Source organism: Fistularia commersonii, chromosome 5 (genome assembly GCF_037954325.1).
Source record: "Fistularia commersonii isolate RoL2024-O1a breed Wild chromosome 5, RoL_Fcom_v1.0, whole genome shotgun sequence".
Classification (NCBI taxonomy): Eukaryota; Metazoa; Chordata; class Actinopteri; order Syngnathiformes; family Fistulariidae; genus Fistularia; species Fistularia commersonii.
The window spans coordinates 5,881,434-5,894,526 of NC_141288.1; the positions used below are offsets into that span (position 1 = coordinate 5,881,434).

The 13,093-nt window shown below is 42.0% G+C and overlaps 1 protein-coding gene across 1 annotated transcript in view; it reads left to right on the forward strand.

The window, feature by feature from the left end:
• The window catches only part of LOC147233957 (uncharacterized), a 58,900-nt gene extending 49,917 nt beyond the window's left edge, over positions 1-8,983 (forward strand). The window contains exons 5-8 of the mRNA XM_086147384.1: positions 539-649; positions 755-852; positions 5,691-5,760; positions 8,744-8,983. Coding sequence (XP_086003510.1) covers positions 539-649; positions 755-852; positions 5,691-5,760; positions 8,744-8,983 — 519 coding nt within the window. The remainder of the gene's footprint in view (positions 1-538; positions 650-754; positions 853-5,690; positions 5,761-8,743) is intronic.
• The last annotated feature ends 4,110 nt before the right edge of the window (positions 8,984-13,093 follow it).

The window sequence follows — 13,093 nt, forward strand, 5'->3', positions numbered from 1 at the left end:
TGCTTTTCACGACTGACAAATCTGGCAAAGCCTGCCAACAAATTCAATTATTTTCAATTAGAAATAGAGCGCATTTTACTCAACAAGACCATATGGATTTTGCAAAAAAGATACAAATTGTTATATAAAACTCACCAGGGGTAGCCCAAAATATCTTTATTTTTTGTGCTCAAGTAATATTTAGGGGAAGTGAGGTATGTTTAATCTATCATTTGGGAAATTAAAATTTCTTTACACTGGAGAAGTTGGATAATGAGAAAGATTCTCACCATTTGGGGAAAGAGGGGAGGGTCTATAAAATATATACAGTATATAAAGGCCTACATATATATAAAAATGTTGTTTTACATAAATAGATCTTATTTTAAGTTAACCAGAAATATAAATAAATAAATAAATAAATAAATAAATAAATAAATAAATAAATATATTTTTTTAAATAAAGTTATTTTTTTTACATAATGTTAGTTTTTAAATAAAGTTATTTATTTACTCATTTATTTATTCTGATGATGTTGATGGTGGTGCTCCTTTGCAGGAGGATGTTGATGGTGATGGCTATATCTCTTGTCTTCAAGTGCTGCTTGCTTTGAAAACCATCATCCCTCCAGAACTGTTATCTGAGGATGAGGAGATTTACGTCTACAGGGTCAGCCTTTTTACTGTGCACACGCCCACACACACACACACACACACACACACACACACACACTGGTCATCACTTCATCAGGTCTGATTGATGAATCTCCTCCAGATCCTGGAGATGGTGGACTTCAGGGTGACAGATGGGCTGGTGGACCTGAGGCTCTTTGCTGTGATTGCAAGCCTGGCACAGAAAGTGGCCAGCATGGAGTAAGTGACTTGATACACACACACACAACACACACACACACACACGGATGCCTCAGTGTGGCCGCAAAAGGAGTCACTGACCTGCCATAAAAACAGAAAAAGAGTGTGTTTGCAATTTTGTTCCAGCGATTTGGTCGTGGTGTGTGGTTCACTCTTTGATCGGATTCTTGATCTCGGCACATAATGAGCATCTTTGTGCGATTTAATTCTCTTTTTAAATCTTGATTTTCCAGCACTACTGGAATTGTTTTTTTTGATTGCCCTCAAATTAATGCAGATTACTTAAAAAGCTTCCGATGGATACATGACCTTAACTTCAAATATGGTTGTGATGAGACAAGCTGCTTGATCATATATGCAGAAGAGAGATGTATTGTTTAAAATGATTAATTTGTTTTATTGAAACCTGTAAGATTTGATTTGTCTGCAAAATATTATAAAGTATTAAGTATTTTATGGCTTCAAGGACATCAGAATATGTTGCCCTGTTTTCCATGTTACTGATCTTCTTGGTGACATTCTATCGAGTTAAAATAAACATTTTTAGACAATTCCGACCTCAATCAGAGGTGAAGTCAGCATTTCTACCTGGCTGTTCTGCAGAATCCACTCGCTACAAAAAATGAAGGTATCTTTTTGTCGTACTGGTAGTTTTATGAGATACTTTTGGTAAGTAATGCAGTAAGCATTCAGTTACATGTACTGATCGGACGTTTTGATCAATTGTTTCGACATTTGACGGAGTAACACACACACACGCATACAAATTGTATCTAAATTTGCATCAAGGTCATACCCGTTTTATGAGAGGAGCTAAAAACACGGATTTGAACCCGGCACGGACAGAAATACATCACCGCTAACTCAATTGGCCCCCGCGTCCTTGCGTTTGTGCCGCGCCATACCCCATATGCTGCAGATTCCCACACACAGCGCTATTTTTTTTTTTTTTTTTTCTTTTTCCCTCCCCTCTCTCTCTCCTGCCCTGGGGTTTATGGCTTCCTACAGACAGGAGTGTGTGGAGCCAAGCCTTCTCTGGAGGTCCACGCAGGTCAAGGCCTGCTCCACAAGCCTTCACCCCAGAGTGAGAGCTCCCTCTCAGCAAGGACAGGACCAGGGTCACGGGTCCCCTGATTTACGGCCAGCCCTTTGTGTGGCGTGTTAGAGGAGGCCTGTGCGCTGACTGGCTGGCTGGCACAGACGGACCGGGGTGTCTGCTCCCCATACAGACAATTATAGTAATGATAATGAATGTTCATATTAAACCTCCTGTCACCGAACGCCTCACCGTGCGATTTAGATCCGAAGAGGGGAGATGAGCGTTGGTAGCGCTGCCGCCAGAATGAGGGAGGGGAGAAAAAAACAAAAGCATCCCTTTGCCATCTCATCCCAACTGAACTGCCTTGATCCTCTTACCTGTTTGGTTTAATCCTGTTGTCTAATCCTATTTCAGATGTGAGCTGCAATAGTAGTTACACAATCAGCCCTTCTGATCATCGCGCTTTGAAATCTGAGACGGCAGATCTCTCGTACGAACCCGGATATGAGATAGAGAAAATTTCCTTTTTTTTTTTAGAATTGTGTTAAAAAATTTGGTTTAATCATTAAAATGATATTTTCTGTAATTCTGCTTTTTTAACACTTTATGAGGTAAAAGTGTGTTTTTTCTCAGAATTATTTATGGTGACTAAAAAAAAAAAAAAATCTAATAATTTAATATTAACAAGACCAAGTAAGGATTCCTGTGTTTATCACTTCTGAAGTCTCAAGTCTCTGGCTCCTCAGTTTTAAGGGTCGGGATCCAAAATATCTGACTTCTCCTTTGCTGGCCGGATCTTCAGCCGAATCAATTAGGTCCCATTATCTTGGAGAGGGAAACAAATCTCAGGTTCTATGACAGTTGGCATTTAAAAGTTCTCACAAAACCTGATAGGTGTTGTCGGATGGTGCCTTTCAGAGAGGACGTGTGTGAGCTGCAGTGATTTTGCGGATATCAAACACAGTGGTGCTGTAGTTAAACTCACAGCAAGAAGGTCCCTGGTTCGAATTCCGATCGGAGGCCTTTCTGTGCGGTGTTTGCATGTTTCTGTGTCCGGTTGTGTTTCCTGTAGGTCAGCGGTCTCAAACTTATTTTTGGTCCGGGGGCCACATATGGCTTATTTTGATGTCAAAGGGGCCGGAACGGTAAAATCATTCGAAGTAACACTAAGTCCAAGTGTGTCCTTTGTTTTAGTGTAAAGGAGGTAAACACATAAATTATAAAAAACTTCATTTGTCATGAACTGCTCCTCTAAAAATATATGAGAAATTAATATCAAAAATTAATATTAAAAATTAATATTAAAAAAGAATTGATTACACCCTGAAAATATTGTTGGGTTATAAGAGAAAATCTTGTCACTGTGGGAAAATTTATTAGAAAATAGATTGGTAGCATGTATAAGAGAGGGTTTAATGCTTACAAGGCTATTCTGGATATTAAATCAATCTTTTTAATTTTGTTCTTTTTTTGTGCTGGCGTTTTTGTGTTTTTTCTTAGAAATAAGAAAAGAAAAGATCGTTTTAATAATGTCACTCGATGTTTTTTCATCAAAAAAACATTTTGTTTTCAAAATTGAAACAAAAAAAACACATTGCAAAATTACTTTTTCATTTTTTCCTTGCCCGTTTTTTTTTTTAAATTTTTTTTTTTAAACCCACTGTATAAAGTCAGAAATAATCAGATTTAGGCCACAATAAACACAAATATCTGATCTCAGGCAGGGGGCCACAAAATATTGCTCAGAGGGCCGCAAGTGGCCCGTGAGTCTGAGACCCCTGCTATAGATTCTCCAATTTCAGTCCAAAAATATGTCAATAAATGGTTTTATGTCTCTGCATGTCCCTCTACTCTTGGCTCCAGTCCTCCCACGATTCTGAGTTCAGGAGAAGCGGTTTGGAAAATGAATGAATGAATGTTTGGTGATCAGTTGCATACCTCCTGAATATGGCTGACAAGATTCTCTATCCATTTGTGTTCCTATAAAGTTAGTGATAAAGTCAATTAGCCTGACTTGTCAATTAACTTGACCCAACCTCAACCGAGTTTTCGGTTTCGTCGTAAATCACCTTATTTCAAGAAGCCGTCGTTGTTTGATAACCCCGAAAACAGAAGCCGTGGGCCGTCACGCAACATTGTTAACCGGCGGCCAGCTGTCGCTGCAACAGCGGAGCAGATGAGGCCTTTACAATAGACGGAAACACAATCCATACACGGAACAGTATTTAGAATGTTTAATTATGTTACTTTTACCTCACTAATCACTAATTGTACCCCTAAAATGTACACATATATACACACAGCATATACACTTCTTCCTCTCACCCCGGGAGCTGTTTTTGGCCCTTGACTCGGCCCCATCTGCCCCCCGCCGCCTCTCCTCTGCGTGCTGCATCACCCTCCTATACAGGTCAGTCTGGCGCGCTGCCTGCATTCCCTTAGGGAAAGTCACATGACCAACCGGGGGGAGGATACATAACCATGCAGGATTTCCAGGATGCGCTCGGAGAAAGGTGGCGGCGGTGGTGGATGAGGCGGGGTGGGGGGTGGGGGGGGTCACTGTCACCGTCGCTGTCGCTAAATCACGTGGGCGTTTGCTTCTTCATGCATGTGAGAGTTACTGTAAGTCTACTTGTTCCTGGTGATAGACTGGACTGAATGAGTCAGCAGGCGAGCTAATTCAGTGTTTGGAGGGGAAAAAATGACACAGCAGAATCCAGTCCCTCCAACAATAAACAATACCTCCTTCTCTGCAGGCAGAGAGCTCATATTTACCTCGAACTCACAAATATTCACGTTCGACTCTCTATGTCAGATCAAACTAGGTCAGAATATTTTGGCCCCTGCCGCTTCACTGTATCCTGGCCACCCTGCGGAGACCGCCAAAATTCTGACCATTACGTAAGCGAGAAGTCGGCTGTGCCGGTATCAGCGGGGTGCCAGAGGAAAGGCTGGCGAAAAAGAAAATGGGTTAGGCTGCTATTATCCTCTCTGCAGTCCATCACCGGCTCCCCCCCCCAGCCCCTCGTTTACACTTGCCATTATCACGCCAGTGTCCTTTGCGCGCCAGCATTTGGACTCTTTTACCGCAAACCAAGTGCAATTAATGATCATTAGCTGACCTGTCTCGCTTCATCCCCATCAAGCCCCCCGCCTGCGCCGTGGTTGGTGGACGCCATCCAATCACGGCACTGGGAGCACTCAGGCGTGCACTGCACTCGATGGCCCGGCGCTCCGCCATTCTTCGCCCTAACAGGCTATTGAGCGCGCGGCGAAGGAGGGGCTCATTAACACTGGGCGCTCGTTAGCGTGGGGACGGCCGTCGCCTTGCCACACGCTGGACAGGAGCGGTCTGTCCCCACACAATTGGTCGTGTTTCCCTCCAATTATCCGAGCGGACCTAGATTTTGTTGCTGCAAGTGGCACCAGAGTGTGCCCCGGTCGCCAGCTCCTCTCCCTTAAAAAACATGCCCCCACCACCACCGCCACCAGCAAAAAAAAAAAAAAAAAAAATGCAGCAGTTTTTGGCCGTTAGTGTGGCGGGATGTCCCTATGTGCCCGCGCATTGTTTGGCAGCCAGGCCACTGTGAGCAACCACAATGGACTCAGAACTCTTTACCATCACGTCTCCGCAAACATGAGGTTGCACGGGATGCACCCGCCAAAAATCACCAACCATTGTCCCGAGAAGTTCACCTGTATTTCTTCGTGTTTTTTTTTTTTTTTTTTTTTTCCAGAGGGGAGGGTCATGTTGTGAGTTTTGTGTTCACAATCTGCCTTGTGTGTTCTTCCATTGCAGTGACTTCATGCGGTCACTCATAAGCAGGATGGATTTCCGCTCCCTCGAAGTGAGGCTCTTTAAAGCGAAGGTAAAGTCGGACACTCGCTGGTTCGTACTTGTCGCTGGGATTATAAAACTGTGTTTTAAAACGAATGGAGCAACTGGTCAGAGTCAGCAGTGACCGAGGATCAAGAGCTCACCTATATGGAGTGTAGAGAAGTAATATAGTCTGATGCATAGTCATATACATAGTAATGTATAGTCATTCTACATGACTCATACTTCAAAACAAAAAAAAAATAACATCAAAAATCTCAAGTGTGGAGCAGAACCTCAACCTGCAAAGTTAATTAATTGTTCTATGACCAAAATGTTTGCAAACCGAATCAATGTTTACATTGAAATCAATGAAAATCCCCATTGATCTGTTCTCCAGCACCAAAATACATACAGTACTCTTAGACCACTTTTTTGTGGCAAAAATGAAGAAAATAATTTGAGATAGCCTCAATTATTACTTTATTTCTGGAATTCTTTTTCCTCTTGCCAGCACTTGTACTCGACATTTCCAGCAACTAACCAAAAGTAAAGCTTTCTTGCTCATGAGATCCTCGTTAACGCCATTTCCAGCAAGCTATCTTTCATTAATCCAAACAAACAAAACCTCTCCTTCTTCTTCTAAGACTTGAGACCTTTGCTTCGTTAAAGTAGTCGCCCCTTTAGCCATATCAGCAGTCTTGAGTGCATCTTAGCTCTTCAGCATTGTACAGATGGTTGACTCAACCATGTCGCAGTGCTTGGCAAGATCAGTAACGTGAACATGACATTTACATTCAGCTATTATTTCCTTCTTCAGATCGAATGTAATTCTTAACTTCTTACCACCACTGGAATGAGCACATTGGACTTCTTTTGGAACCGCAATAAGGGCTAACTTACCAAGAAAAAAAGCACAATAAACAGTAGATCATAACAATGAGTGATGTAAACAATTTGGACCACCAGTGGCGTGCGGCGAGGTTCATGGCTGGTGAGGCACTGACTTCATCACAATCAGATTTCCAACCTTATGAACCCCACAGAGTAGCTTGATTACCATTTGATTGGCAGCATTTAAAGGTTATGTTTAATCTCATATCGAGAATCCCTGGAATCATGAGCGCCTCCTACCATGAGGCAGAAGAACTGTGTGCCTCACTTTGTGGCTCTTTGCAGCCATTTTATATTCGCTCAGCACAAGAAACAAGTAACACACATACACTTGTTGACAAAAAGCACTGTACGATAGAGAGTTCATATAGCAAAAGTGTATAAACATTTACAGGGAGACAGCAATATGGTGTTATTGCAGAGCATGCTAGCAGTCAGCCTACATTACTCAATCTACCTTGAGGCTCAAAAGTCCACGGCCTCACCTCACCTCATGTCTCTTCCCACTATTTGATCAGTAAATGGGAAAATCCAGCGATTTTTAATCAAAAACAATCTAAAGCCAGTGAAGTTAAAGGAAAAATACCTTAAGGTGAAAATCACAGATAAATAAAAAACATTTAATTTTTTATTTTCGTATTAAATTCTTTATTTCCAAGATTGGCAAGTGAGGCACGGCCTCTGCTGCCTCCACTGACTGTACCTCACTACCACGCACACTACAATACCACACGCCCATGAGTTTGTGTGCTGTATGTTGTGTTGCATTAAAAATTTGATTGAAATCTCTGTTCGGAGGCAAATTTGTTCGTAATTTGGGACGTTCATAAGCTGAGGTTCGACTGTAGTTTTCTATAGCTAGATAACAACATCTTAGGAAATTTGATTCACCATTAAAATCAATGGAGCCTGTCAGTACAGTCCTGGTGACCCACTTCCTCCCATGTTCTCTGACTTTTAGCATGGGGATTTTTCGGACCTGAATGGCTGCAGATTTCAGTTCGTCCCCCAACATTGCAAGTCACATGTTATTGAAAACAACGACATTTTTGGCCTGATGTAAAATTAGATTCTGAAAGCAACACTTTGTGTTTGCGTTTCACTTTCAGCTGCGACAAACTGCCTGCAGGTCAGTGCAAATGCAGGTATTTGAAATGGGTCATGGATATAATTGGGTGACAAAAGAATCAGAAATAATTAAATTTAGGCATCATGTCAGGCCCTCTAGTGGAAAAGAGGCCTACAAATATCCAGCACGTGTGTTTTCTTTCACCCGTGCACTGAGGATATGTTTTTTTTTTTTCCCGCCAAAGAATCTCTGTCTCCAATTCAAGCCTCAAACACCACCACTCTCTTTCATGGCTCCGTGGGTATAATTACAACAAAATAAACACACTTTCCTCCAAAAAAAAAAAAAAAAAATCCCCAATAGGTTGGGTCATTTTCGGATGTTGTTTTTTTTTTTTTTTTTTTTCACGAATGCCACTCAGCCTTCATGCATAGAAATGAGGAACGCAAGCCAGGGAGAAATAGACGGGGAGCTTTTCCCCCTTTTCATAGATTAGCGCAGCCTTAATCTCATTAAAGTTCCCAGCAGTGAACATGCCGTCCACTCCGCCCAGCTCTGTAATCAGCCCGAGACACACGGCTCATCTCAGATGGACCGGGACCGGCGGAGCAGCTGGCTGCTCGCCGGCCGATGCCGTCCTCATTCACACTAAGAAGTGAAGAGAAAGTGAAAGGCAAGGGAAGGGGTGGAGGGGGTGGGGGGGCATGAAAGCCTCCGGCTGTGGGTGTGGAAACTGAGCCCCCTGGCCAGGTAGGGAAGGCTTTGTAATTACAGAGCTGTTAGGGATAGGGTTGTTAACTGGAGAGGCTGGAGGGGATGGGGGGGCGGCTGGCTAATTGCCAGGAGGATTATTCCCCCACCCTACCCCCAACCCCTACAATTATTATCTAGACTGCATTACCAGTGCCAACAGGTGCACTCAAACAAGACTTGAAACAGGCTGAGGTAATTTGACGCTGCCCCCGGAGGAGCACAATAACACACAACAACAAGTCCGGAGCCAGTTTTCCTTGTTTTTTTTTTTTTGTTTTTTTTTCAAAAAAAAAAAAAAAAAATCTCCTGACTCTTGTAGCAACTGTTCCTGTACCTCCTGGAGGGACAGCACGGGGACGTCAGAGCCCAGAGGGGTTTCATCAGCGCCGAGCAGCTTCTTCTGGAGCTGAAGGTCGGCGGGATCTATCGGGAGCAGGAGGAGGCCGTCCGACGGGAGCTGCAGCGAATCCCGCCCCTGGACCTGCTGGACTTCTTGGCCTACCTGCCCCTCTTCATGCTCATTCACAAGTCAGTTATCTCCAACCCTCTGGACGACTAACCGCCACTAACCACAGACAGTGTGTGTCAGTATTCACCAGTTTTAATAAAAATGTGTCCTTCATTAATCCTTGTGGGGCAATTCGTTCTCTGCCATTAACCAATCATGGATGAACCATGAGCAGTAGGCTGCCGTTGACCAGTGCCAGGTGAGCAGTTTGGGGTTCAGCGTCTTGCTCGACAACACTTTTACACATTAGGAGGAGTCGGGAATCGAATCAGGGATGTTCGATTCCAAAGACGATTGCTCTACCTCCTGCGCTACGCCGCCGCCAAAAGGACTCCCAAGCTCCTCTCCTGCAAAAACATCTTCCGATCTCCATCCGGAGGCCTTCTCTTCATCCAAGAATGGTCTAAAAACCTTTCTTTTTTGAGAAAGCCAATAGTTATGCATTAGGCCAGCCCCTTACTTATGCTGGGCTTTACCTGGGCTTTGTTTTTGTTTTTTTTATGAATATTAAAGCTATAATTGGATCATATCTGCTAATACATTATAACTGCTAGCACTAACTGTTGAAACTGTTATTATTAGTTTTAAGTCATCCAACCCTTATATATCCTCTGTTTCTACTCTTGCTTTCTATCTCTCTGACCTTTATTTCCACTCTATTTTTTAATTCCCCGTCCGGTTGAGACAGAAGGCCCACAATGAGCTAGGATATGTCCAACGTTTTTTGTTTTTTTTTGTTTTTTTTCTTTTTCACACTGCTGTCCCCAAATGCTTGCTTCTGTAAATCATCTTAAAGAGTGTGGTCCAGGCCTGCCCTACTCGGGAAGTGCCACTGCGTTGTGATTTTATTATAAATAAAATCTTGACTTGACATTCCGAGCACCGGGACCAGTGTTCTAGGCTTCCCATCAATATACGCTAATATATGCTTGTCATGTTTACACAAGGAAACTCATTGGTTGGGATTATAGAAACATGATTCGTAACTAACTCAGTGATTTGCTTTCGTTCACCAACATGGAATTCATCTGAAGCTCAAAAATTGGGCTTGGGACAACAGGTGAAATCCAAACCTTGAATGGTTGCTTGGAGTTTGCAAGTTCTCCGTGTGGGTTTCCTCCGGGTTCTCCAGGTTTCCTCCCACAGTCCAAAAACATACGGTAGGTCAATCGGAGACCCTAAATTGCCCAGAAGTGTGTTAACGTGTTCATTAACAGCCTGACGAATGGGGACGGTTCCCTTGGCGTCACATACCAACACATTAGAACCCCTTTTTTGATGAAACTCGAGTGTCATGTCTGCATCAACATCTGCGTTTATATCTAAACCGAACCTAAATGAAAGCGGAGTTTGTACTTTCCACATCTTTGTGTGCTAAATGAGAAATTGCATTGCTGCACCGACGCCCCAAAAATAAAACGCTTCTCCGGGTTTGTCTAAAAAAGATGAGTCGGTATCTGACACAGGCTCGGGAGTGAGAAGGTGCAGCTCTAGGAGGACAGATCTTCATTTCTAACACAATATGGGCTTTGTTTTTAATTTTTTTATGACCATACATTACTTTATTTGAATTCCCTCAGAACTCCACATTGTATATTTTGACAAAGGCAGAGAGGGAAATGAGATTTTTTTCAGTACGTCGTAATAAAGTCCAAGTAAGTCGGTCACTTAATTGATTTATAACTTTTTTTCAAAACCCAACCAATGGCAGCATGCCAGTACCAACTCCTTAAACTCAACAATTTTTTGTATATATATTTATGATAACAAGACCAGACATGAATGTTATCTTATAAATAACATTTTCTACTTTTTTTTTAGATTCTAGCGTTGTATTTGAAGGTTTCACGCACCTCTGGACGAAGAAGAAGGCTTGAAATATAGTTACTGACTTGATGGCCACGGCTGTTTGAATCCACACTAAGTGGTTGTTGTTCTTCATCTTTTTTTTTTTTTGTTTAATGAGCTGAGGAAATGGATTGTCGGGCGGGGAGACATAAATGAAAATGAACTCAGGAGTCGTTGCCTGATCATTTGATGGTGTCTGGATGCCAGAGACCGATCCAGGGACGGAAACAGTGACGAGACGAAAGGGTTTGGAGGGAAACTCTGACTGTGAAGAAGAGACATGGTTTAAAAAAAAACAGATTATTCACAGACGGGCTATTTGACCGGGCTGGGTGTTCACTACGACTGACTTTTTGTCTTTTTTTTTTTTAATGTCTGTAGCATCAAGTTTATAGTGCTGTATTGTATAGAAGCTTTCCAAGCAGAAAGACATGCAGTCCACTATTACTCCCCCCAACTCCCGAAAGTGGGTTATCCGGTCGGCCGGTAAAATATGCATCCTCCGCCATTGTTGCAGATGCTGAGTCACTTTATGACGATTGGATAAAAACGCGCAGATTGAAAACAGCACAAAGGGAGGCCATATTAACCCCATATTTACTGTTGCACATAGAAGTGCTGTCTATGGTCCTGAAATGTCCTGCAGCTGTGGGAGTTTTTTTTTTTCCTTCTCTGCAGCCATAGTTCATTGAGCACAAAAAAAAAAAAAGAGTGGGACGGGCGGGGGCAAACAACTATTGTATTTGTTGGAAAACTCTCAAACTTCTGTACAAAATTGATCTGACATGCGGGATGAAAGGTGGGGGAGGGGGATGTAGGGCTCATGTAAATCCGCTGACGCAACAAGCGCTTATTGTTCTGGAGTAAGGAAAACAAAACATGGGGGACGGCGTTTTGAGCAAAGGTAGACAGACTCGGGCGGGTGCCCATTTCTGTCCGACTGCATCGACGCTGACGAACGATATTCAATAAGATATTCACCCGATGTAGTTTGAGGCATTGTTTTGCTGCGGCTTTGCCAATTAGACATGGCTGCGTTCTCCCGCGGTTTGTGTACGCTTGACAGCCCGCCATCGGGAGGGAAACATAATGGGCCCTGACAGCCACAGAACCAGGACTGTTAGATCAGGCAACGCAGCATATGTCGTCATATAAAGCCTGTGCGCGCACAAACCCAGACACACACACACACACACACACACACACGCATGCACTAGCAAATAAGGGAAAAAAAAAAAAAGTTACACAGGCTGATTTTTTTTTAAATGGGTCTTCAGCAATCGACCCTGACAAGTTATTTTGTTTCCTTTTTTGTCGACCCATCACTTCTTTTGCATTCCAAAAAATAAAGGTTCAAATTTGTCGTCTTCTTTCCTGGTTGCTAGAAACTTATTCAGCGTCATGTTTTGATCCCCCTCACCCACCCACCGCGGGTCGGTTCCTGCTGAGCATGCGGAGAAAAAATGAAAAAAGGAAAGCTTATTTTCAAGCTGTGGCTGGAGCTCCACTGCCAATTGACAAAAAAAAAAAAAAAAAAAAAGATTGATTTAAAAAATAAAATAAAATAAAATAAAAAGAAAGAAAGAAAGAAAGAAAGAAAGAAAGAAAGAAAGAAAGAAAGAAAGAAAGAAAGAAAGAAAGAAAGAAAGAAAGGAAGGAAGAAAGAAAGAAAGAAAGAAAGAAAGAAATATAAATTATATATATACATATATATACAGGACTGTCTCACAAAATTATTGTGATAAAGTTCTTTATCTTCTGTATTGCAATTCCAAAAACAAAAATGTCAAACATTCTGGATTCATTATAAATCAACTGAAATATTGCAATAAATATTGCCTTTTATTATTTTAATATTGCTGATTATGGCTTCCATCTTGAGAAAACTCAAAAATCGTATCTCAAAATATTAGAATATCATGAAAAAGTCATTTTTGTTTTTTTAATTGCATTACAGAAGATAAAGAACTTTATCACAATATTCTAAATTTCTGAGACAGTCCTGTCTATAGATGTATGGCAAAATGGATGGATGAATATATGTATTTGATATATGTCAATTATCTGAGACATTTAACTGTCATCCTGAAGTCTGACTACTTGTTTTCTGGATCCCTGTGCAGTGATTTGGGTTCCCCCTAATAAACAGTAGAAAGAAAAACATTGTCTTCTCAAGCCTGGTGTTCTGTCCTCCGAATTGTTTTGTTTTTTTCTGGAACACCTCCGGTACAGTCTGTGTGTGTGTCCCCGACAATCTTGGTCACTTCCTCCACGTCGATCTATCTTTTGGGTTTTGGCAGTTTTATTGAAGTC